We start from the raw sequence: 24,156 nt of genomic DNA on the forward strand, positions 1-24,156 counted from the left end.
ATAAAATGGCTATTAATGGTTAGATTGGTCTGTAGGCACATGGGCTTGGTGCACTGCTTTCCTCATTGGCTGCCAAGGAAAGAGCCACACAATGCCACTTTACATGGCATTACCGTCCAATCACAACAATGGAAACCACTGTACTGTGTGCCAGGTAGTGACTCATGTATGACCTAAGTAGGACTATACCAATGTTTTCTGTAGCACGACTGGGAATACAGTAAGGAGTTTTGTGTTGATTCATTGTATAATGGTAAGGAAGGAAGAATGTTACATAAAGGAATACATTGTTTTGGGGGTTGTGTTCTGTTTAAGTTGTTTTAAAAGTAGGAATGTCATGAACACATTTTGAATGAGGCCTGTGAAGTATTGCAATGTTTTCATATGAAAAGGAAAGCATTGGAATATCCAGTGAGATTATTTCTTTATAAATAATATATCCTGCAACTAACAGAGTTGTCATCGATCCTCCTTTCAATATTATGATGGAAATTAATATAAATGCACATTACATCATTTAACCACCTTGTCCAAAACGTACGACATCTCAAAAGAAAATATGAAATGGTCAAAAAGAATAGAGAATTCAACATGCTGTAGGTTTGATCTGACATATATTTTAGCCACTATCTTGCTGGAAGTGTTAGAAAGAGATGCAGAGTTGAGGCTGACGAAAGTGTCACAAGTAAAGCCAGTTAATCGAGACTACGCTAGAGAGGGAGTGGTCTTCCCCAGAGGAACCAGGAAGGAGAAGGAAAACACCTAGCTAACGTGAAGCTATCGGGCTAACATCAGTAGCGGTGGTAACAGCTCAGCTGCCTAAATAACTCTCTTCGTTGACCAGGTCGAGTCTTCTGATATAGGATGGGGAAAGGCGGTGGCACATTTGAGAGGCTAATCGGTAAGACATGCCAGTAGTTGACGATCTATACGAAACATCAAATTCCTATTCGTGCGACGTTTTTCCACGTATTGTTTTGACAGACGTCTGGGCTGCGGCTCCAAGGCCAGCTACTTTTAGCATGCTAACTAAAGCTAGGCAGTGGATAGCATTGTTTCATAGCCCGGGGTAACGGGCTATATTTAGACAACGAGTATTTAACAAGTCACAGTCTGTGTGTGGATGATATAGCTGATTTTTCGCTACATTGGTTTCAGAAATTGGTGTGTTTTGATGATTTGTGGGGAAACTAAAATGTGCTTGTAACACAGCTGTGTCGTTGAAATACTCACGTCATTATCATCACGGTGGTTTGTTGTTTAGATGAATAACCATCAAGACGAAATCTAAACATTCAATGGACTCATTGACTCCCCTTAACTATCTAGACAGTCGATTCACATTTTATGACTGAAACGTAGATTATTCGATTCTTATGACGCTTGTAGGGTTGCTAGTCTGGTGATCAAGTGCTCATTACAATGTACTACGTTAGAAGTAACGTTACGCTTAGTATGACCAATATCTGGCCTTTGTGTTGTACAATAAACAATGATGTATATCATCATTGTGTTGCATAATACCAAATTATCTCAACTAGTTAAAAATGCTTTCTATGGCCAAGTAAAGCATTGTGGCACTGATATATATTTTTCACTTTTGTAACACTTTTTGTTTTTTTATTGTTGTTTTGTAGATAAAGCTACCAGTCAGCTGCTACTTGAGACGGACTGGGAGTCGATACTGCAGATCTGTGACCTTATTCGACAGGGAGACACACAGTAAGTCATCCTATATCCGCCTCTATTGTAAGCTAAGAAATCTGGAATGAAACAACAATTGAGATTGTGTTGGAAGAAGTGAAGGTCATGGACTTCATTACGTTATTGTTGTTATTATAATATTATTATGGTTGAATAATGGACCTTTTATTTTTAACTCCACCAATCTAGAGCCAAGTATGCTATTGGTGCCATCAAGAAGAAGTTGAACGACAAGAATCCACATGTTGCCCTCTATGCATTTGAGGTAGGCTTTGTATGAAGGAACACATATAAGTGGCTCTATTGCTGAAATACCCAGATAACTAGCTTCAAGAGGGCCAATACCTATATGCAACATGTTGTACGTCTCTAGGTTCTGGAGTCGGTGGTGAAGAACTGTGGGCAGACTGTTCACGATGAGGTGGCCAGCAAGCAGACCATGGAGGAACTCAAGGACCTCATTAAGGTGAACCTGGCTTTAGTCTCTGTAATGTCATCCATTATCATACTCTCTTCAACTCGGGGAGTTATCTCTTTATTTGATTCATTGCTAGAGAAATACTGCTCCCTCCATTAAATTCACCAATCTTATTTTAACCTGTTTGTAACATTGATTGAAAAAACATGAATGCGACCAGAAACCTTTTAAATCAGTATTTTTCTATTGTTAACCCTTAAAACAGTGACATTTAAGTCTTCCATATGTGTCTGTTAAATGTAAATATTGCCTCTGTATTAAATATAACATTAGAGTTTAGAGTAAGATTTGTCTGGCAGCTAACTCATACAGCATGAGTTAGCAGTATTTGATTGGATCTCCACCTCATCATGTGACTCCGACTCATGCAACTCTGTGGCTGGGTTGGACTTCCTGTCTATGTCAATATTATTATTAACTCATGCTGTCGACCATTTAAAGGAACCTACTATACTCAGGCTTCTTACCGTATGCAAAACATAGCAACATACACGTTTAAAGGCACCCAGTGCAACTTTATGTAAACATTCAATGAAAAATAAACATTCAATTTCTAGTCTTTTTTACACGTAGTAAGTTTCAATAACTCCATACCATTACATATCGACATTCAAGGAGCAAAGATGAGACGTCGTTGTGTGGTGAGAACTGATAGAAAATCGTAAACAACAACAATCGCCGGTGGGGAGAAGCCATTTTTCCATTGACTGGAAGCCTGCTTTATTTATTGTAGGTTACAAAAAATAAAGAAAATGGGGCATGGTTGTTGTTATCGATTTTGTATCAGTTCTCACCACACAACGACATCTCATCTTTGCTGCTTAAATGTCGGTATGTAATGGTATGGAGTTATTGAAACGTACTACGTGTAAAAAAGACTAGAAATTGAATGTTTATTTTTAAGCCTCGAAAGTTGCACTGGGTGCCTTTAAATGGTGATAAACCTTATTTGTGACCTAAAAACATAACGTTATGGTTATTTATTTAGGTGGTTATTAAATGCCATGGTAGTTAAGGTTGGCCGAACCCCTGAAGTGTAGAGTCCCCTGTGTAGTTTTCTATGACTGGATTCATTGTGTTTTGGTTTGCCCCCAGCAGCAGACCGAGCCGAACGTGCGCAACAAGATCCTCTACCTGATCCAAGCCTGGGCGCACGCCTTCCGCAACGAGCCCAAGTACAAGGTCGTTCAGGACACGTACCAAATCATGAAGGTGGAGGGTGAGTTTAGGCGGGTTCACTTGCAATTTCGGTTTTTCTGAACATTTCTGAAGGGATCTCTGTGGGAGAATCAGAGGTCTTGACTTTGCCAAGACAAAGAAATGTAGCATCGTGAGAACATCCAGATTTAAATGCTTGCCTTTCACAGGTTTTTGATGGGAAGCATTGATTTCAAATATGGCCGTGGCTCGTTCTCTCTTGGCTCCTGTTGAAGAAAGCGAAAGCGTATTTGAATTTGAGAAAAGCGTTTTGTGGGGGATGCTGTCCAACATCATTACTCTGTCTATTACGGATTAAAACAGTTTTGATTGCTACGTTTTCCTCGGGGGGCCGACACGGTTTTTTTAATACGACTGACTGCAGCGCTGCTTGGTGGCCATGAGCTGAATGTCGAGTTCTGGATGGTCTCTGAGGGCTTAAGAAGTCATCACACATAGAAATGTCCTTTATTCATGCATTCATATTATTCCTGAATACATTTAATGCAAGGTTGTTTCTCAGGTGTATTTACCAGGTTTGTGTTCCTCTGTGTTGCCAACAGGACATGTGTTCCCTGAGTTCAAGGAGAGCGACGCTATGTTTGCTGCTGAAAGGGTAAGTTAGTTATTCTTGCATACCTGATGTTGCCTAACATACAGCTTTGTCCATTCTGGTTATTATAAGCCCTGCTTATGAACCGGGAGCTTCCTGGAGTAAAGGGTTGTGTTGTTCTGCTGTTTGAAGGCCCCAGACTGGGTGGACGCTGAGGAGTGCCACCGGTGCAGAGTTCAGTTTGGCGTTATGACTCGAAAGGTAGGCTGGCTCTGCCTGGAGCTCTGCCTGGAGCTCTGTCGTGGGCTGAGGGGCGGGGGTGTCAGATTATGTCCTCCGTTAATGGTTAACTAAGTTATGCTTTCTCTTGGCGCCTTGCAGTGCATGCTCAGAGGCTTCAACCCACAGATTAGCGTGTTTATTTGTGCTTCACCGGTTTCCTTGCCTTTTCAGCACCATTGCCGGGCCTGTGGTCAGATTTTCTGTGGAAAGTGTTCCTCTAAGTACTCCACCATCCCCAAGTTTGGGATTGAGAAGGAAGTGCGCGTCTGCGAGCCCTGCTTTGAACATCTGAACAAGTAAGTTGGCATCTCGTCATCCCAAGCAATGGGAGTGCATACAGCATGAATGTTTAATCATATGTTTGTGGCTGTGTCTGATCCTTGCTGCTTTATCTCATGCCATGAACTTACCCCTAAACTAGAGAGTTGTACGTACTTAGTCTAGCTCTTGTGCCCCTTCATTTATAATACTAATGGATTATACATATGCCGGTGTGTGTGTGTGATGTATGTACTAACTATACTGCCCTAACATGGTCCATGACTCAGATGCAATGTTATATTTTCACTCTTTGCTTTAATAGCCTAGCTAAAGAATGTGTGGCTGCTTTTGTGTATTCTTCCCAGCCTCTATCCTTTGTCCTCGCTCTCCTCACCTGTTCTTGATCAAGTGCTCTATACACGTATGGCTTGTTGACCCTGCGCTGATTCTCAAGGTTGTCTGTCCCCCCCCCCCCCCCGTTCCTGGTCCTTACCAGCCACCCCTCCCTCTCTCCCCCGCCTAGGAAAGCCGAGGGGGGGAAGGCCAGCGCCGCCGCCGGCGCCGCCGGGCCGGCCGAGCTGCCGCCCGAGTACCTGACCAGCCCACTGTCCCAGCAGTCTCAGGTAGTGGTCCAGGAAACAGTAAGTGAAGCGACGGCCACGCAGCAGCTAGATGTGGTCTACTTAGGGGGGGGATAGCAGAGCTAATGCCGTGACCTAGCTGGCAAGAACAACGAATGAATGCCTTGTTAGGGTTTTGTTTTTGGGATGTTATTGACTGTACCGCTAGCTTCTATTTTTTTTGCTGTTAAGCATACATGTATGAATTTTGAATGAGATAAATAATATGATGCAAAACACGAGTTGATATGGTTAGATACCTAACCATATTAAATCGGTATTGCTCAACCGTCTTGAGGATATACAGTTCCAGTTTAAAGGACTATGTTTCCTCAAGTTCTTCCTGTTGTCTGTGAGCTGTTTAAAGTGCAGACGTCTAAACGATCCGATGTTGCTCTCCTAGTCGTAGACGTAATGTATGTACAGTAAATGAATGTTGTAAATGATAAGCCATTCCAAAGCTCTTGAGATAATATGCTTCAATTCCTTGTTGCTAAAGATACGTTTTGAGTCACCCAAGCAGATATTAGTCGATGTATTCAAACGTAAAACGAGTGAAAACCACAAAAAAAGCTAATACCGTAGGCATGCCGTGGTTAGGCCTCTGATGTCCACCGTGGCGTCCTCAGACAGAGCGTTAGAGGTCCCTCTGCTCCCTGTGTCTCCCCAGATGCCCCCCAAGAGAGACGAGGCAGCTCTGCAGGAGGAGGAGGAGCTGCAGCTGGCCATAGCGCTCTCCCAAAGCGAGGCAGAGGAGAAGGAGAGGGCGGTGAGTCTCCCGACCTCACTCCTGGCTTCCCACGCCCGCGGTGAGTGTTTTTCTAAAACGGAACACCTCATGCGTTTTTTTTTTTTTTTCTCTTTGCAGAGGCAGAAGAACTCCTACTCGGCGTATCCCAAAGCCGAGCCCACCCCCGTGACCTCCTCGGCGCCTCCCGTCAGCACGCTGTACTCCTCCCCCGTGGTGAGGCTCCGTGCACTGTCATGCTCCCCAGGGACACGGCCGTGCACTGCTCACCTGTGGGACACGTGCACACGCGCCTCAGCTTTAATACACATTTCCTAGGACACGGTTTCAGGAAGCGGTGTGAAACGATGTGACTCCTAAATGAAACATTCCATCTTTCCATTATAGGGATTGTTTATAGTTTATACGTCCTTAGAAGAAGAATGCATCGTCAGGGAGGGATTACATTACATTAATTATATTTAGCTGACTCTCTTATCCCAAACCACTTGCAATACGTGCATATAACAAAGAAGAATCAACCCAGAAAATTTGTCTCAAGGGCTTAATTTAAGAAACTAGAGATGGCTTTTCTTTTTATGGGCCAAGATGCAGTCTGAACGGATGAGTTTTCAGTCCGCAACCGAATATGTTGAGGTTTCCTGCTGTCCGGATAACTATAACCCTGACAGATATTGCTGCAGTCAGGATTGAAATGTTATAATAATATACTATATTCTGTCGACAGAACTCCTCTGCTCCGTCAGCGGAGGAAGTGGACCCAGAGGTACGGCTCATCCCATAATATGTCCTATCATGAATAAGATATCAATATATTATATAAAATCCTGTGAATGCTGAAAACAAATCTCTGCATGAACAGATGAAGGTATCCTAATCTAAATGCGCTGTCCCGTCCCTTACAGCTGGCCCGGTACCTGAACCGGACCTACTGGGAAAAGAAACAGGAAGAGACCCGCAAGAGTCCCACCCCCTCGGCCCCGGCTCCCGTCCCATTGGCTGAGCCCCCGCCGCCAATCGCTCAGCCGGTGGAAACTCACCCTGTCCCTGTTCAGCCGGTCAACATAGTGGAGGTAGGAGGAGGAGACACGGTTCCCTCAGGCCACCGTAGCTTCCCCCGCGGTCAGGGGGAATGTCGTGCCACAGTCGGGTTACACAACATGAGGTTAATGCATGAGCTAATTACATATCGTACAAGAAAACGCCAAGAGCAATGAAGGCAACGGGCGACAGCTGAATTAATGGAATGTCGCAGAGGACTACAAAACCATCGGGATTCGAGATGTCTGGCTTTAATTCCGGCTAAGTTTTTTTCTTCTCTTTTTGGTTTCTCCCGCCTCTGGCCCCCCAGCCGCAGTACCAGAACGGAGAGGCGGAGGAGAACCACGAGCAGTTCCTGAAGGCCCTGCAGAACTCGGTCACCACCTTCCTGAACCGCATGAAGAGCAACCACATGCGCGGGCGCAGCATCACCAACGACAGCTCGGTGCTCTCGCTCTTCCAGTCCATCAACAACATGCACCCCCAGCTGCTGGACATCCTCAACCAGCTGGACGAGAAGAGATGTGGGTACCGGGCTGGGCGGTGTCCGAACGCCATGTTTCACTGAGAACGTTTCACTGTTGATGTTCAGTTTTATTAACCACACACTCACACGAGTATACACCCACCCCCGCCGCACCCTCAACACTACAAGTTAAGGAAAGGTGATGGTAAAACTGAGAATTGTTTTATAAACTATAAAAGTATATTATTAGCAGAAGGGTCAGAATACCATGTTGATGAAATCCTATGTGTTTATATATTGAATGGCAATGGAGAGTATGATTTCAGACGGGACCTTTTTGGTAGAATACATGAAAGGTCCTCATTACAGCCTTTCTTCGGATGTATACGAGGCAAATGAATGACGTTCAGGCCATTGGCGCAAATCTGGTCTGCGTAGGTTAGCTGTTGAGAAGTGCAAATGTATGTAAATTTCCCCTCTGCACGTTAACCATCCGCGATATATTTATATATACACACACAGTCTCACCTGTCGTGTGTGTGCGCACGCACACGCACACACACGACAGGTGAGACCGTGTGTGTGTATATATATATATATATAGTTAGATATATCTATGCACACGGTCTCACCTGTCGTGTGTGTGTGTGTGTGTGTGTGTGTGCGTGCGTGCGTGCGCGCGCCGCAGTGTACTACGAGGGTCTGCAGGACAAGCTGGCCCAGGTGCGCGACGCGCGGGCGGCGCTCAACGCCCTGCGGGACGAGCACCGGGAGAAGCTGCGGCGGGCGGCGGAGGAGGCGGAGCGCCAGCGGCAGATCCAGCTGGCCCAGAAGCTGGAGATCATGAGGCAGAAGAAACAGGTCGGTACCGGCCCGGCGCCCGTAGGAGGCACAGCATGACTCAACGATCGGATTCGCGGCAAACCGTACATTGCCCTCAGAAGGGGTTCTTTCCCACGCTATGATCTTTAAATCCTCATCTTGGGACGTGACTGAAGGCATGCTTTACTTTTTTAGATTTTAATTTGTGCTCCGAAAACGTTGAATAGAGCCTTATGCAACGCTTCATTTCACGATCACCCCGTTCTACAAAAGTCAAACAATTATGAACCCTTTTGAATTAAGCAGCGGCAGACGACGCCCGCTGTCTGTCGCACACGACCTGGTGCTCTGTGCCCGCTGGCTGGTAGAGCGGTGTGTCAACGGGGTGCGTGGGTCTGTTTCAGGAGTACCTGGAGATGCAGAGGCAGCTGGCCATCCAGCGCCTCCAGGAGCAGGAGAAGGAGCGCCAGATGCGTCTGGAGCAACAGAAGCACACCATCCAGATGCGCGCCCAGATGCCTGCCTTCTCCCTGCCCTATGCCCAGGTAGACCCGCCGCTCTGTCCACCGGGTGTTCTTTATGGACCTCGAGTCGGAATAAAAAGGGGTCTTCTGGTTTCTTCTGTTGTTCATACAAAGGAACGTTTGAAAGTCCATTAGAAGGTGCTTTCTAATGGCCAGAGGCCAGAGGGAATTGATTAATCTAAAAAATATATTTGGTCTACAATAAACCTGCATATTTTGGACTGAAAAGGTAAAATAATAATAAATTATAGATTCAGATTGAAGACACCATGATGGTTTTCAAAATCCTAGTCATACACTATTAGCTAATGCATTTTTTGTAATTACAGAAGTATCGCTATACATAGATGAACATAGTCCCCTGGAGTGGTTCTATGTACATAAAGCTGACGGTGTACATAGACACATTGAGTGGTTCTACGTACATAAAGCTGACGGTGTACAAAGACACATTGAGTGGTTCTACATACATAAAGCTGACGGTGTACTTAGGCACATTGAGTGGTTCTACATGCATAAAGCTGACGGTACGTTCCGCCGGTGTGTCCCAGATGCAGTCCTTGCCCCCCAACGTGGCGGGGGGCGTGGTGTACCAGCCCGGGGCCCCGCCCAGCTACCCCGGGACGTTCAGCCCCGCGGGCTCGGTGGAGGGCTCCCCCATGCACAACGTCTACATGGGCCAGCCGGGCCAGAACCCCCCCGGACAGTACCAGGCCATGCCGCCCGCAGGTGAGGACGCCGACCCCCCCCCCCGGGCCTCTGGAACGGTTGCCATGGCTCCACCCCCAGTCCATGTGATCACCATACGCAATTTAATAACACAACATGCATCCTGTCAAAGCGAGTGGTTTACCCGTTTTTTTCGTTTTGTGTTTAGATCCCAATATGGTCAACGCGTATATGTACCAGACTGCGGGAACCAATGGGCAACCCGCACCGCCTGGCCAGGCCCCGCCCACAACGTCCCCGCCCTACTCTAGCTATCAGCCCACGCCCACGCAGGGCTACCAGGTACGGCGGACTCATCCAGAAAGGACCGGGACTCCACATGACCGTGCCAGGGCGTTGCGCAACATCACATGTGGGCGGCGTCCACCTAGATGTATGACGGCTAGATGAGCAGCATTCGGTACCGTCCACCGGATAGGCTGGTAGGCCGATCTATCCAGCACACATCTAGGTGGACACGCCCACTTGTGATGTCAGAAGGGGCTGAATTTCAACACGGCCTGTAACGGCTGATCACACTCACACGTGGTGGTACAGTATGTCACCTTTTAACTGTTTGATCGTTCTCACCTCGCGCAGAACGTAGCCACCCAGCCGCAGAGCATCCCCAACATGCCCCAGTCGGCCCCCACCAACGGGATGGCCTACATGGGCTACCAGCAGTACGGTATGCCGGGCATGATGGCAGCCCTGCCGGGTCAGGACCCCAACATGGCCCCCCAGCAGCCCTACATGGCGGGCCAGCAGCCCATGTATCAGCAGGTACGTCCCCTCCTAGCCCAGGAGGCCTCCTAAGGTGTACTCGTGATGAGGGCCAGCAGGATGTGCAGGCTATGAATAATGGAAAGGACTCTAACTAAAACCTGTGTTTTTAAAATGGAGAAATCCTTTTATATAGGAAGCTTGAATGCACTTGAATGTTTTTATACTTAGTGTTGGAATCATGGAATTAAAACTTCTGTGATACTTAGTGTTGTGGAATTGGAATGTGGCAGATGGCGCCTCCTGGTGGACCGCAGCAGCAGGGGCAGCAGCAGCAGCAGCCCCAACAGGTCGTGCCCGGTAGTGCAGAAGCACAGCTCATCTCCTTTGACTGACCATCGCAACACTGCCATGCCCACAACAACAACAACAACAACAACAACAACACACTACTACACCTTCTCCCTCCGGTCCTCTCCTCCCCCCTTTCCTTCCTTGGACTCCCAGCGCTGCCATCGGGAAACAACACAAGGCTCGTCCTATACGCTCCATCCCGCTGTGACGTCGTGGCAACGTGAAAATGTCGTGAAGATGTCGCAGGACTCTCCGTCTTACCCGCCTGTTCTTACTCACCCAACCGCGCAAAGGAGAGTGGGTGAGGAAAGGGTGCCTCTCTCTCTCTCTCTCTCTCTCTCTCTCTCTCTCTCTCTCTCTCTCTCTCTCTCTCTCTCTCTCTCTCTCTCTCTCTCTCTCTCTCTCTCTCTCTCTCTCTCTCTCTCTCTCTCTCTCTCTCTCTCTCTCTCTCTCTCTCTCTCTCTCTCTCTCTCTCTCTCTCTCTCTCTCTCTCTCTCTCTCTCTCTCTTTCCTCCCTTTCCCCCCCCCCCCCCCCCCCCCACATGTATGTATCTATTTCATATTATTAAACAAATTGCGGCTCAATAGTCGGATATAAGAAAAAAATGTAACAATGGAATTGAGATTGAAGTGGGGGGAGGAGGAAAATAAGCATGTAACAAATGCTATCTCGTATTTTTCTAAAGCGAAATGCACGTGTGTTTATCTGCAATGGGAGCGAGTATTGCGCCTCGTTCTGACACCATCGTGGTGGAGGGTAGTTGTATCTGGAGTTCAAAAGACCCGCTGTAATGTTGGTGAATGAGAAATTGTCAGAGGAGAGTTGTCAAACACTGATCCCTCCTCGACTTAACATTTTGAGTCAACATTCCACCGTGGTAACCGCTCATATATTCCCAAACACATGCAGTCAAGGCAAAGCCACATCGATCTGGCGGTTGACTTTGGGAAAAAGGCCATAGGTTATTAATAACATGCTGCAAGGGGCCTTTAACGGGAATCATGATATGAAGAGAACATGACGTAAGTAGTGAAAAGTCTGCTGATCGGCCATGTTATATAAGTACTATAGCTGCAATGACCCAACATCCCTTTCCCAGCTATAACGATGTGCTTTGTTTTAATTGAGATAGCTTGTGTTGCCTGATTCAAAAGCACCGAGTCATAACAAGATATATATCTCACCTACTGCATTATCTGTTAAACAATTGGACATAGGTTTTTAACACTTAAAATCTGCAATGGATGTTTGCTTTTGTTTTATGTTATGTTCATGGGGTCTCTTAAAAAGCATAACATGCTAGGTTGGATGAAGGTGGGGTGGTGCATGTGTGTAACATACACTCACACACACACGCGGATTTCTGTAATTCTTAATTGCCATCTGTGATCTTTTATTCTCAATCTGTCTGATTTCAAAGTAATTTTACGATTTTATTTAATAAATATCTTGTCGTCCATTTGCTTCTCACCCTTTTGTGAGTATGTCCTTTGAGTGTTGAGCTTAATATGCCACCATTGACACCATTAGTAAATTAATGTATAATGAATCAACAGTTCTGCGTTACATTCATGCATTCGACTTTTGCTTATCATCTGACGTAGAACCAGGTATTGAGAAAAATAAATACACAAATGTTTTGTTTTCACCCCATAATGTTGCTATGTGCTATGGAAACATGGTAGTTATGTGCTCTGTTTTAAGCTGGATCCATCTTGGGCTCCTTCACAGCCTTCTGAAGATAAGGCATTTCTTGTAATCCTCCATTTCAATCTACGGGAAACAAAAAGGTTCATAAATCAATATGTGCACACACTATAGCAAAGATAGAAACATATTAAAGGGCAATCATGTGCAATCGAGCTACTTACTATCCTTTCCATCCGCAGTCGGTTACCAAAGGCAAGTTGTCTCAGTACGTCTATGTCTGGGAGCCCCCATTCTGGATTCCTGTTAAAAGTGTACATTAATCACCCCTTCAGACAGTACTACTTAAATAAAAAGTCTGCTTAGAATTGACTGTTCTTAGTCTAATAGGAAGCTCACATCTTTTTTATCTCTGCATCCAAGTCTTCATTGCAACTTGGAGTAATCATGCCATTCATTGCATATGCCTGGGAACGAACAAAAATGTTCACACACCAAGTTTTTGAAAAGGCTGATTACGCCACGGGAACCTTTGAGATACTAACAATATACTTGCCCCATAAATGATCAGAATACCATCTTCTTTTAGGATCTGACCTGCTCCAATGAAAACACCCTGGTGATATGCACAATAAAACAACAATATGTAAGTCTGGAACTGATTTGAGATCAGAATTATTTTCAAGTGAGTTAACATGTAATAACATGCAACATAAATAAACACATTTACCTGGGCCGTTGTGAAGGAGCTGTACTGCAGCAGGTTGATGGCGAAGACGGCATCACAGGAGTTGTGGGTGAGACCCGCCCACTTGTCCCAGGGCTCGCTGGCGTCCAGGTGAATTGGCTGCCGTACATTCGTGACTTTAGCGGCCACGATATAAGCCCTTATACTGGATCAAAGTTCAAAGCACGTACACTCATTGTACCGAGATAGGTTAAATATTGAATACAGTAGCCTATGTGAAACTGGTAATAACTGTAAATAATAAATAAAATAGATAAGTAAAAGAAAACAAAGGCAAACCTAAAAAGAAAAAATGCATTGTAGAAAGTGCAATGTATTTAAGATTTAGCAGAAAGCTAAAGCAAACAGTTAATCATGATATACTTTATCTGACCGACAATCAACGTTGAAGTTTATCTAGGCTACATGCATAGCGTCCAACCTGTCCAGAAACTCCTCTTTGATATCTGACGGTTGCCAGGTGATGAATGGTATCTTCCGGGCAAAGTGTATCACGTGCTGCCCAGTGCCAGATCCCAGTTCCAGGGCAAACAGCTCCCTGTCGGACTGGTCCTCCAGCACCTCCTCCAGCACCGAGCACACATCCTCCCAGTTCCTCTCTGCTAGAGGCGACAATAACATGGCCTGCGTCAGAAAAGAGAATGAAAGAGGTTTACTCAACTTGTTTGATTCCTTGCAATAGAATAGAGCATAAAACATAAAGTTAGTTCTGAAGCGCTTTTTGATTAAGTTGTTGGGCCCTCTTTGTACGAATTGTCCCATACCTCCTGTTGCACTGGTTGGCACAAGATGCGGGAAATGGCATATTGTTGGAGCTGGGGTGGTGACAAATGTCCAGAAATAACAGACGGGTCCAGGGATTACGTGGTTAAGAGGATTTTCCCAGGATTCTCACCTTGCTCCTGCTCAGGGCTCTAAACTTTACCAGTACACTAATACGCGCACTTGCAATTGTATTTTTAATCGACTGAAATAATAAATAATAATCATACTTATCTACTGTTCGAAAACACATCGAATAAAAAAATATATATATGAGTTTACGAATTTGTTGTTAGGTTTGCCTTGTTAATAAAGTTACTCAGACGCGTCCCGTCTTGGCTGATGCATTGTGGGTAGGTCAGGCATAGAGTGGAGGACGCCATGTGCTTTTGAGGCAGAAGGACCCGGGGATTGACAGTACTGTTGTGCGGTTTGAAGGGGCATATTTTGATAGTTTGAGCAGAGGAGGAACCCGGGTACTTGATTAGGATGTATTGCACCAGATACTGCATTAGGACCGCGCTGCGGATCGCGGGAAACACACACCGGTATGTAACGTTAGCTGGCGGGCGTTATCCAACTGACACCTTGCTGTGTAGTGTCAGTGCCGGTAGTGGCTTGTGTGCAAAGACCACTGTACGGTTTGTTCGCGTTCAAGGGCAGTACGCTATTCTCTTATTAAATGCATTGATATTACAAACGATCCATATGCTCAGGATGCATTGCCTTTCTGTTAACCTAATACATGCATCGATACCATAATATCCGTCTTAAAATGTGTTATCGTACGTAACATGTTAGCCGGTTTAGCTAAGTGCCATTCATATATATTTTCTGCTCCATTGACTTTGTTTTTGGCTTGGTAGATGGCTAAGATAGCAGTTATACCGTGCACCTGTCTTCGCCAGGATTTCCGATGTCCTTGGGTTTTAAAATATGTTGAGTTATGTTAAACTCCATCAATGGGAGACGTGTGTGTCGCGCCCACCACCAAGGTCATTGGCAATTAATTGTGTTCAGGTTGTTCTCCTTCAAACAAATCAAACATTACAGCCACCATAAAAAACAAACACCAATTGTCTCAACGGTAGGAATACAAAGATTAAAGAAACACCCGGATGTGATGGAATACCTGATTTATGTATGTCAGGTATATGCCTTTTATGGGATATGTGTAGCTATTTTAAAATTGTATAGTCCTAAATCATTGTTTTTATGCATTGTTCAACAGGCAAGAACTCTTACGGCAGACGCCAGCCCTATGTACACTCAGACATTTAAAGACAACTACAGCAAACCCCTCCGGTGCCATATTGGCCCCCCCTCTGGACGGGGCACCCAAACAGTATTCCCCCAAAATCCAACAACTGGTCAACGACATAGCGAGTCTAACCTTACTAGAGGTGTCGGACCTTAATGACCTACTCAAGGTATGTGGATTATATAAAGTTCTTTTTCTTGTCTAAAATGAACTAGTGTTTAATTGCGTTCCAATTGGTTAATGATTTACTTCCATTTAAATTCATTTTAGGGTGTTGGTTGGGGAAAGAAAATTCTGTTTTGTACTGCACTACACAAAATACAGTACAATACAATTATGTTGATCAAATTACTCTCTAAATCGCATGGATGTTAAAGTACTCTCTTGTTTTGTTTTTTTTCTCACAGAAAACCTTGAACATTCAAGATGTAGGAATGATGCCAATGGGGGCCATGGCAGCCCCTGCAGCGCAGGTGAGACTCGCCCTTCTTGAATGAATTATTTTCCAATAGCATGACCAATACATAAAACAGAAAAGAAGACGTGAAACATGGAATAAATGGCTTAAACAACAAGGAAAAAACGCATGTTGTGGTAGAAAATAGTGGCACTGCTGGGTTTGGGTGTCTCCAGGTCAGTATAGGTGCCGTTATGTTGTTATAATCATCATAATATGATGTTGACCACAGCTAGTTCTGATTGTAGCTAGCTGCAGTAGCTCATGTTGAACCTAGTAAACCATTGGTCGGATTCCTGTACCCCCGTGTCCCCAGGCCACAGAGGAGGACGACCTTCCGGTCAAGAAGGAGCAGACCCATTTCATCGTGAAACTGACAGAACTGAAGGCAGCGGAGAAAGTCAAACTCATAAAGGAAGTGAAGAACTGCATGCAGGGCTTGAATCTGGTGCAGGTATGTTCAATTAAAAATAATTATGGCTTTTTCGTTTGTTTGAACATGCTTGTAGTCTGCTTGTAAGTCTGGTTTATATTCTTCTGCTTCATACCATGAACTTTCCCTGCTGTTACTCATTTATACAAGCTTTACACTGCAAATTATGAACATTTTTAGAACGTAACTAAATGTAAAAAAACCGAAACGTAACAGAACTGGTAAATATATCTGTCTTAAATATACTCTTGATAGAATATCCCAATAAAGGCAAGCAATGTAACCAATAAAGCTTTTCAACGCCATGAAGAGACAGTATTTTGGGGATCTCAATATAGCCGTAATCAGCTCTAGGATACTGTATCATCACAATGACAAATTAACAATTGTTGCATCGATACATAGCATTGACCCAGCTCTTGTTCTGTCGCCCTCTGCCCTGTTATGGTCACGTGATCTACTCTTGTATCCCTGTCCCGACCCAGGCCAAGAAGCTGGTGGAGAGCCTACCCCAGGAGATCCGGGTCAACGTGTCCAAAGAGGAGGCCGAGAAACTCAAAGCAGCCCTGGAGGCCGCAGGAGGCACCGTGGTGTTGGAGTAACAACTGCGTCCGCCGGCCCATCAGCCCGGCCTACCCGTCCCGCCACCAACGCCATGGCTACTCGCGCACCTAGTGCGTTTTTGTTTGTCTTTTTACTTTTTCTTTTTACCATCCAAGAGGGGAAGGCAATGGAGGAAAGAATCAGAGGCGCTAAAAGAAATGACCTCCGATGTTCTATGTGCGTTCCGTGTCCGGTGGTGGGGCTGCAGAAATCCAAAGACTGAACTCCCTGCAGGCACCCCTCTAACCTGAACACAGAGGGTGTCCATGTGCAACTCCCGCCTCCTGATCTCTTTGTGTGATGCGTCGTGAGGCTACTGCGGAGCTACCAAACTGCGGGTCCTCAGCCTCATGTCAGATGACGGTTTTCTTTCTGTTTTGTATGTCTCCTTTTTTTTTTTTTCACAGAACGAAATGTTAAGTTGTTCCGATCTGGATCTAGGCCCATTAACTGTCTAAATAAACATAACTGTTGGAGGAGTCTACATTACAGCCAGGATGATTATTATGAACGTGATTAAAGTTGAAATATTCACATGTAATCCCGTTCTTTTCAAGTGTTCTGATGTTGATTGTGTCCTGTGGTGGCAATGAAGGTAACATTTGAAAGTAAATAAGATTAAGTGAACCGTTGAAATTATTTGGAATACGAAATCAAGTCAATCCTTTCAAAGTTCATTGGTCCAGGTTTGAAATTTTACATTTACTTGAGATCTGTTTTATATAATGCATTCAGCACAAAGAGTAGCAAACTCAACTCGTCAATTGCACCAACAATGCTGTGCATGTTTTTTTGTTGTGTGTGTGTATATATATATATATATATATATATATATATACGCATCAGCCATTTAATGCTAGAGTCTAAAGCCTACTCGGTAATCTGAACATGTGTAATGGATTATTATTCACATCACAAGGTTTTGACAGTAAAAAAAGAAATGCGTGTAAATTAAGCAGCTGAATTTAGCCCACACACTTGTGCACTAGCCTGGGAACCAGACAGCTACCTGCAGGGCCGCCGGACTCGGGGTGTAAGGTGGACAGGCTTGGGGGGGCCCAAGGCAGACGGTGGCCCATGGGAATGTAAAAATAATTAAAAATCTTAAAAAAAACTCACTTTTTAACGTGTGTGGTGGTAGGCGATGACTCCAGTTTAACCAGTGAATTAGTTTCTCTGGTCTCTGATGAAAGCTTCCTTCTCACTCACACACACACACACATACTCACTCGCGCACAAAAATAAGGTGAATTGAATGAAGACTTTTCATTTTGAAGTTTGAATCTAAATCAGTCAAATCAGACTCATCCCTTTAATTAAAATGAGGGAGGTCATTTAAGATCAAACACAGAGCTGAAATAGCCTCTCACTGTTACCAAGCAGACCACAGGGTGATGAACCTGTATTGAGTTTTACTAATTAGCTCACCTGCCGCAGCTCGCCTGCCGCAGCTCGCCTGCCGCAGCTCGCCTGCCGCAGCTCGCCTGCCGCAGCTCGCCTGCCGCAGCTCGCCTGCCGCAGCTCGCCTGCCGCAGCTCGCCTGCCGCAGCTCGCCTGCCGCAGCTCGCCTGCCGCAGCTCGCCTGCCGCAGCTCGCCTGCCGCAGCTCGCCTGCCGCAGCTCGCCTGCCGCAGCTCGCCTGCCGCAGCTCGCCTGCCGCAGCTCGCCTGCCGCAGCTCGCCTGCCGCAGCTCGCCTGCCGCAGCTCGCCTGCCAGGTGGTTTTCTTAATTAGTTAATTGGTTGCATCTGGTGCGTTTCACTTAAAAGGGAACCGGACAGTACATTTGTTTGTGTACTGTTTTGGTGAAGTCTGTTGTGACTTATTTAACAGCTCTTCCAATTTCACAGGCTAAAGACTTTTTGAAGTAAAGAGGAGCATCTCATCTGAACCTGATGTGAGTAGAATTGTGTGGCAAAGCACAACTGACGTGACTTGTATGTTGATTATAAATCACTGATAATGTGTGAAGGAAATCTGGGATTGTGGTGGTTTAAATCTCATTTGAAATTTGGACCATGAGTACCTGTTCCTTCCTTCAAAGGTCTATCACGGATATTTAACTGCATTTCTGTGAGTATCCCAACTTAACCATGAAGCATATCTGCAAACTAAGTCATTAATTCTCATTACTCTTGGGCACACTGATGTATTTTGGCTTCCTGGTGAGTTAACCTGTTACCTGAAGGTTGATCTGAGTATGTTTTATTGGTTCATGGGTTACTTAGTTGTTTGGTTTATGTTGGTATTAATGATTTGTTAAAATGGTTACAGGCTCCAAGTTAGAGTATTGGGTTGGGTTCTGATATCTTCAGTCTTCTTTCAGTCTACTCTCCTGAGCTCTGCATCTTCATCACATGAGTGTTGCTTTACTGTTGAGCGTGTGGTCTGAGTGAGCAGAGGTGCATACTGGGATACAGAGCTGTCTCGAGTCTACAGGTCTGTAGACACGCCCCCGGCCTCAGGGGAAACCGAGTGTTTGAGAAACTGTCGTGACGTCAGTTACATGGACTGGAATGTTCTTTAAAGATGGAGACAGGGATTCAGAAGGAGAAACACCAGGGGGAGATGAGGGGGCTCCTCATCTCAACGACTAAAAATTTAACTTCAGTCTGACACAGAGAACCATGGAACACATTCAACAGTCCCCTCCAGGCATCGTGACTCCTCAGGAACAGTTTCATTTCCAAGAAGGTCTTATTTGGGGCCATCCCCATATAGATCATGCTCCTCAAGAGCCACCCCCCCTCCACTGGGTGGTCTTCTGAACAGATGACCTCCTTCCTGTCCTCAGGCTGACTAAAGCTGCACCGTTTGCATCTGTGAAGGCCCCTCATTCAGGATACCACTGGACTACAAAGACATGACTTCAGAGATGTTGATTCAACCTGGGACACATTTTGGAGATGCCAAGCATAATCCATCACCAATGTGGGACGCCACTGAAGAATGTTGTACGTAATTTACGTCTCTGGAGACATTGGTTGTTCTGTTATGGGTGCCCTGGCAGGAGAGCTGGGGGGGGGGGGGGGGGTTATTTGCTATGAGGTTTTTACCCTGCATGATTGTTTGGCCTTTTATGGCTCAGTGGTGTGTGTTTGGGTTTGACATGAGATGGAAGATTTTTGAGCATCGCTAGGGTTCGTGTGTGTGTGTGTGTGTCACACCTGGCATGGGGTTCTACGTGCCTGTCCTGGGTTCTATGTGTGTGTGTGTGTCCGGCTTGCTTTGACAGTGATAATGTTCATACGGGGGTCAGTGTGATTGGCTTGGGATATTGGAATGGTCAACTAAATCATACCTGATGGACGGCCACACGTTTACTTAAGGGCCTCTAGTAGACATGAAGAGCCCTGAGCGACGCTCTGGAGCGTGATCCAACACACTGGGCAGGAAGGAGAGTATCCAACTCAAGTGTAAAAGGATGCAAGCGGCGTGTTCAGATCAGTGACTTCAAACGAGGACTACACCAATCAGGATCAATGGAGGATGGACACCAAAAGGAATTTCACAAGGAGAGTCTGACGTTGGAAAGGGACCTAAATGGATATTCAAGATGACCTGTAATGAGACGGCTCTTCCTACCTGGCTGGATTGATGGAGAGCCCTGTGGATCTTGTCTTGCTCTCAGTTGCATGTCTTCTCAGGCTGAACTGTATTTGTTTCGGACAGGACTAGCTGAACGATTGGTTCCCTTAAATCAGAACCAATCCGGGAACTCCAGCTAGTGCGCTCTTCGAGCTGAAGTTGTGCTCTTCAGCTGAGGTGGTAAGGAAACCTTCACTGGGGCTTCAAGGTGTAAAGAGGATAATGTTTCAAAGTGTTCCATGATACTCTGATGAAGACCGTTGTTGTGTTCCACTGGCTGCGAGGAAGAACCCACACATCTTCCTCTTGGCCTTTCTCCTCTGAGAATCCTGGCGCCATCTTGAAGGATATTCCAGCTCATGTAATTGATGTCACGACAGATTCTCAAACACTTGGTTTCTCCTGAGGGGCGTGTCTATGGAACTGAAGACTTCAGACAGCACTGTCTCCCAGCATGCATCTCTGCTCACTCAGACCACACCCCCATGAGTAGGATGCAACACTCTAGTGATGGAGATGTAGAGTTTTATAAGTAACGAGGGAGCAGACTAAGGTGATTAGAATAGAATGTCAAGTCTGTAAATCTTTAAACCATGTTGGTTGGATAGTTCAGGAATTGGGTCAGGGTAACGTTGCAGGGCTATGGTCGGCTCTCTGTGAGGTCAACGTTTAGATTTGCTCTGTATGGTTTGTACCCTGAATAATCTAGATAATTGTAAAATGTAGACACAGTTTTGTATTGAATGATTCCAGGATTTTAGTTTTAAAGTTGTTGTGGGACGTACATGGTAGTTTGGTTCTTCGTATGGTTTTGAGTGATATAACTTGTCCACACTGGGTGCATAATAATGTAAAGGTACACTGAATAGTATTAATGACCAACAGCAACAAACAGATCTCCTCAAGGTAAGTCTGTTGGCTGTGTTTTAATGAAGACCATCGCTGGACTTCAGGATCTTCCTCCGTTCAGCTCAAGGTGAGGCGCTGGTTCTGTTTTTTCTTTGGTTGGTTCCGGCCGGAATGTTCGGATTCCAGTCGGACGGTTTGTGCTTCCCGCCGTGGAAGGTTCTGAGTGCGGTCACTTGATTTAGTCCCAATGGTTGGCATAGAACGTTGTAGTCTTGACAACCATAAGAAACCACCTGGCAGTTAGTTGGACGGGAGTCCCCTGAGGGAATCTGACGGAACGTTCTGGATTGTATTTGCGTAACCTCGAGCTGTTGCCAACGGAAACTATTTTTCAGTCGGTTTCCATTGGGAATTGTTGCCTCTATCTTAAACAACTAAAGTTTGATATTAAATACACACTGACACGTGCGTCGTACATTATGTTGATCATTTCCGATGGTTGCGCCGTACTCTTGACCACGATGACGTTGCGGGACTCTCACTGCGTACAAAACAACTTGCGGGCCCATTTTTGACATCAGGGAAGGCTTAAAATCATTTCAAGATGGAAGATAATTTGACATTTCTTCAAAGGAACCCAGCACCTGAATATGGCTGAGTATATTTGATTTAATATCGATACTGCTTAGTGTTCTTTGTTACTTCAGCCTTTGTACGTTCTAAATATCTGCTGTCATTAATTGCCACAGAAGTTAAACCCTACCCAATGGAATGACGTTAAACAACGACTTTGGTGCAGAGTTAACAACTGGATAATATAAAAGCTAAAATAATGGCCGTCATTCCCACATGTTACAGTAGAAGATACTCTAGAACTGTACAAGGTTAAAAAGGTAACATGTAGTTTGTCCCAAGGTGTCTGCCTCCTCACCCAGAGCAAGACCTCCACCTCCTCACCCAGAGCCAGACCTCCACCTCCTGTCAGAAGTCCTCCAGAACAGGTCAGTGCTCTGTGTGAGTAGAGTCTTCTCAGGTCAGTTTCAATGCATGGCCTGAACCACTTCTTTAAACTTGTGGACTGCTCTGTCTTCATTCCCAAAAACGGGATGCTCATGTCTGGTCTCAAGTCTTTTCTGGCCTTGAGTTATAAAATAATAGTTCAATTAATTGTGTAACTTGGTTTCGGATGAGTCAAATAAGTTTATTGTGGGGCAAATGCTGATATAAACCTGCTGCTGTAGCTGAAAGGCGAGGCTGAGAGGCTGGGGACCGGAGGCTTGTGGTGCCAGGGTGGACCGGAGACTGAGGCTGGAGACCAGGGGCCTGCAGCACCGGACCAGAGGGTAACCATCACCAAGCTCATCTGAAACACTAAAATCCACGGTAGTTTAGGTCTGGTTTTGATCATCTTATGACTTTAAATCTGTGCCAAGCTGTGAGTTAATTCATACGGGGTTATGCAAGAGTCATATGAGCCATTAGTGTTACTAGTGCTGCTACGACCGTAGTGGATGAATGGCTGAACGCGACAATCTGCAGACGTTGTCTAATTTAAGTGTTTAAATTTGGCTTTCATTTTACAAGTGAACCTCAGATGCAGGAGGTGGGGTGTGTTGCGTCCCCAGGTGATATACTGCTGAGACCAACTGTGTTTGAAACCAGACCAGGAATCCATGGCTGAAGGAGCTGATGGAGGAGCCGTGCTGAAGGCCCTGGGCTGGTGGAGGGCCTGCCTGGTGAATGACATCTGTCGTGGGGTAGATGGAGCCTGACTCTGAAGGGATCATCACACTCACTGCCACTTCTCGTAGAATACTGCTACCCCAAACTACCGGGGTTTGTACCATATATACCAGACGACTACATCTGTTTTACCACATGTTGAAGCAAGTCTTCCGCTGCTTGTTCCAGACCAGGACTCTGTCTGAGGAGAGCTGCTGGAGGAGCTGAGACGCTGGAGGACGACTAGGAATCGACTGATAAAGGATTCCTCGTAAGTTTGTATTTACTTACATGGTTGACTTAACGGACAAAATACAGCTGTTACTTTGACATGCGTTAACCAACTACCGCTGTGTTTTCTAACTAGGACGTGTTTCTGGAGCGGAGGCGAGCTGGTAGGGGAGCCGTGAATCTGGAGGATGACCATCACTCTACCAACAAGGATTGTAAGTTTGTATTAACCAAACAAACTGGAAATAAAGGGCTTTAAAATAAGACAAACTACATGTTTGTTACCAGACTTTAGGGCCAGACTCGCGCTGTTTGTTCCAGACCAGGACTCTGGCTGAGGAGAGCTGATGGAGGAGCCAAGACTCTGGAGGACGACATCACTCCACCAACCAGGATCCTTGTAAGTTTACCTAAAATAAACAGAGTGGACTTGTTGTAACGCAGGATTATTTTGTCCAGTACAAGTTACGGCATACTATTGTGGTTGTTTACCAGACAAACTAAAGCTGCTACTTTGTTACGCGCCATTAGAGCGTCTTTTGAATATTGAACCTAATCAATGTCCTTGTTTGGTCCGGGCAGACACACCTGAGCTGAACCTCACCTGATCCTGTTTGGTCGGGGGTAGACACACCTGAGCTAAACCCGCCCTGATCCTGACATCCTGCTGGTCCCGTCTCCTCAGTTCATCTGAGCCTCGTCCTCCAGAATACCTGCTGAGCTCAGCAGTCTGAGGCTGATCGATCAATGACCTCCAGTGGGAGTGATCTTCTTGACCCCACATGTAACCGTGTGCTTCCACACGCCTTTCCCTCACGTCTGTCACTAACCTCACTACTTCACTGCTCTCTACTGCTTCCTCTTTTCTTCCTTCTCTGTGGTTCAAACCTTTACACGGAAGGCGCATCTTCCTGCCCTCAGAGGGTTTAGTGTTAGGGTTGAGAGTCAGGGCTTAGAGTCAGGGACAGAGCTGGTCAGGGAGGACTGCTTTTACACAAACCTCTTCACTTGCTTTCAGAATGGTGGTGACATTTTGAAAAGATTCATTTGGGAAAAAAAATTCCTCTGCTTTCCTTTACAAAATTGTGTTAAACTTCTGTCAAGTGTTTTTGTTTATATATTAAAATCTCACATTGACTTCTACATGTTTGAGGCGGTTCATTTAATTGTCCTTTAACTTGGTTAATGTCAAGCTAAACTCTTGCAATTCATTTAATATACATGATTGTTATTCAGCAATGTTCACATAATCCATGTGAACATTGCTGTTCACATGGTAATATGAAACCTCCATATATCAGTAGTAATATGAAACCTCCATATTACTACTAAATTCAAGCCTATTCATGTATTAAACAATGTACATACTGCCCCG

At 45.4% G+C, this 24,156-nt stretch overlaps 3 protein-coding genes and 1 long non-coding RNA gene across 15 annotated transcripts; 3 read left to right on the plus strand and 1 right to left on the minus strand.

The window, feature by feature from the left end:
* Positions 1–726: 726 nt before the first annotated feature.
* Positions 727–11,941, plus strand: hgs (hepatocyte growth factor-regulated tyrosine kinase substrate). 7 transcript variants are annotated; one of them, XM_060036263.1, is made up of 20 exons: positions 727–901; positions 1,638–1,722; positions 1,894–1,969; positions 2,078–2,170; positions 3,281–3,401; positions 3,943–3,995; positions 4,125–4,193; positions 4,386–4,510; positions 4,999–5,098; positions 5,766–5,864; positions 5,964–6,059; positions 6,571–6,609; positions 6,749–6,916; positions 7,195–7,408; positions 8,039–8,211; positions 8,577–8,717; positions 9,248–9,425; positions 9,574–9,707; positions 10,005–10,187; positions 10,397–11,941. In XM_060036263.1, the coding sequence occupies exons 1-20, from the start codon at positions 865–867 to the stop codon at positions 10,520–10,522; spliced, it is 2,310 nt and encodes a 769-aa protein (XP_059892246.1). In that variant the 5' UTR covers positions 727–864; the 3' UTR covers positions 10,523–11,941. The 7 variants fall into 7 exon arrangements, with proteins under 7 accessions (XP_059892246.1, XP_059892202.1, XP_059892212.1 ...); XM_060036219.1 differs by having other exon boundaries at positions 728–901; positions 4,972–5,116; XM_060036229.1 differs by having other exon boundaries at positions 728–901; positions 4,972–5,098.
* zgc:103625 (methyltransferase-like 26 B) lies at positions 11,172–13,948 on the minus strand. 2 transcript variants are annotated; one of them, XM_060036291.1, is made up of 7 exons: positions 13,642–13,941; positions 13,299–13,501; positions 12,860–13,022; positions 12,686–12,745; positions 12,529–12,596; positions 12,354–12,432; positions 11,172–12,255 (listed from the first exon to the last, which is right to left on the minus strand). In XM_060036291.1, exons 2-7 carry the CDS (start codon positions 13,496–13,498, stop codon positions 12,208–12,210), a joined length of 618 nt encoding a protein of 205 aa, XP_059892274.1. In that variant the 5' UTR covers positions 13,499–13,501; positions 13,642–13,941; the 3' UTR covers positions 11,172–12,207. The 2 variants fall into 2 exon arrangements, with proteins under 2 accessions (XP_059892274.1, XP_059892267.1); XM_060036284.1 differs by having other exon boundaries at positions 11,172–12,432; positions 13,642–13,948.
* Positions 13,949–13,973: 25 nt separating this feature from the next.
* On the plus strand, positions 13,974–16,927 carry mrpl12 (mitochondrial ribosomal protein L12). The gene is made up of 5 exons (XM_060036302.1): positions 13,974–14,187; positions 14,871–15,069; positions 15,308–15,373; positions 15,674–15,811; positions 16,276–16,927. The coding sequence occupies exons 1-5, from the start codon at positions 14,129–14,131 to the stop codon at positions 16,390–16,392; spliced, it is 579 nt and encodes a 192-aa protein (XP_059892285.1). The 5' UTR covers positions 13,974–14,128; the 3' UTR covers positions 16,393–16,927.
* A 1,175-nt stretch (positions 16,928–18,102) lies between these two features.
* On the plus strand, positions 18,103–23,936 carry LOC132446162 (uncharacterized). 5 transcript variants are annotated; one of them, XR_009522788.1, is made up of 8 exons: positions 18,103–18,288; positions 18,436–21,829; positions 22,070–22,171; positions 22,454–22,585; positions 22,740–22,821; positions 22,918–22,996; positions 23,070–23,181; positions 23,364–23,936. It is a non-coding gene; the product is annotated as an uncharacterized LOC132446162 (long non-coding RNA). The 5 variants fall into 5 exon arrangements; XR_009522789.1 differs by having other exon boundaries at positions 22,491–22,585; positions 23,410–23,936; XR_009522786.1 differs by having other exon boundaries at positions 22,070–22,211; positions 22,491–22,585; positions 23,364–23,935.
* The last annotated feature ends 220 nt before the right edge of the window (positions 23,937–24,156 follow it).

The sequence above is a fragment of the Gadus macrocephalus genome, chromosome 2 (assembly GCF_031168955.1).
Source record: "Gadus macrocephalus chromosome 2, ASM3116895v1".
In the NCBI taxonomy this organism is placed as follows: domain Eukaryota; kingdom Metazoa; phylum Chordata; class Actinopteri; order Gadiformes; family Gadidae; genus Gadus; species Gadus macrocephalus.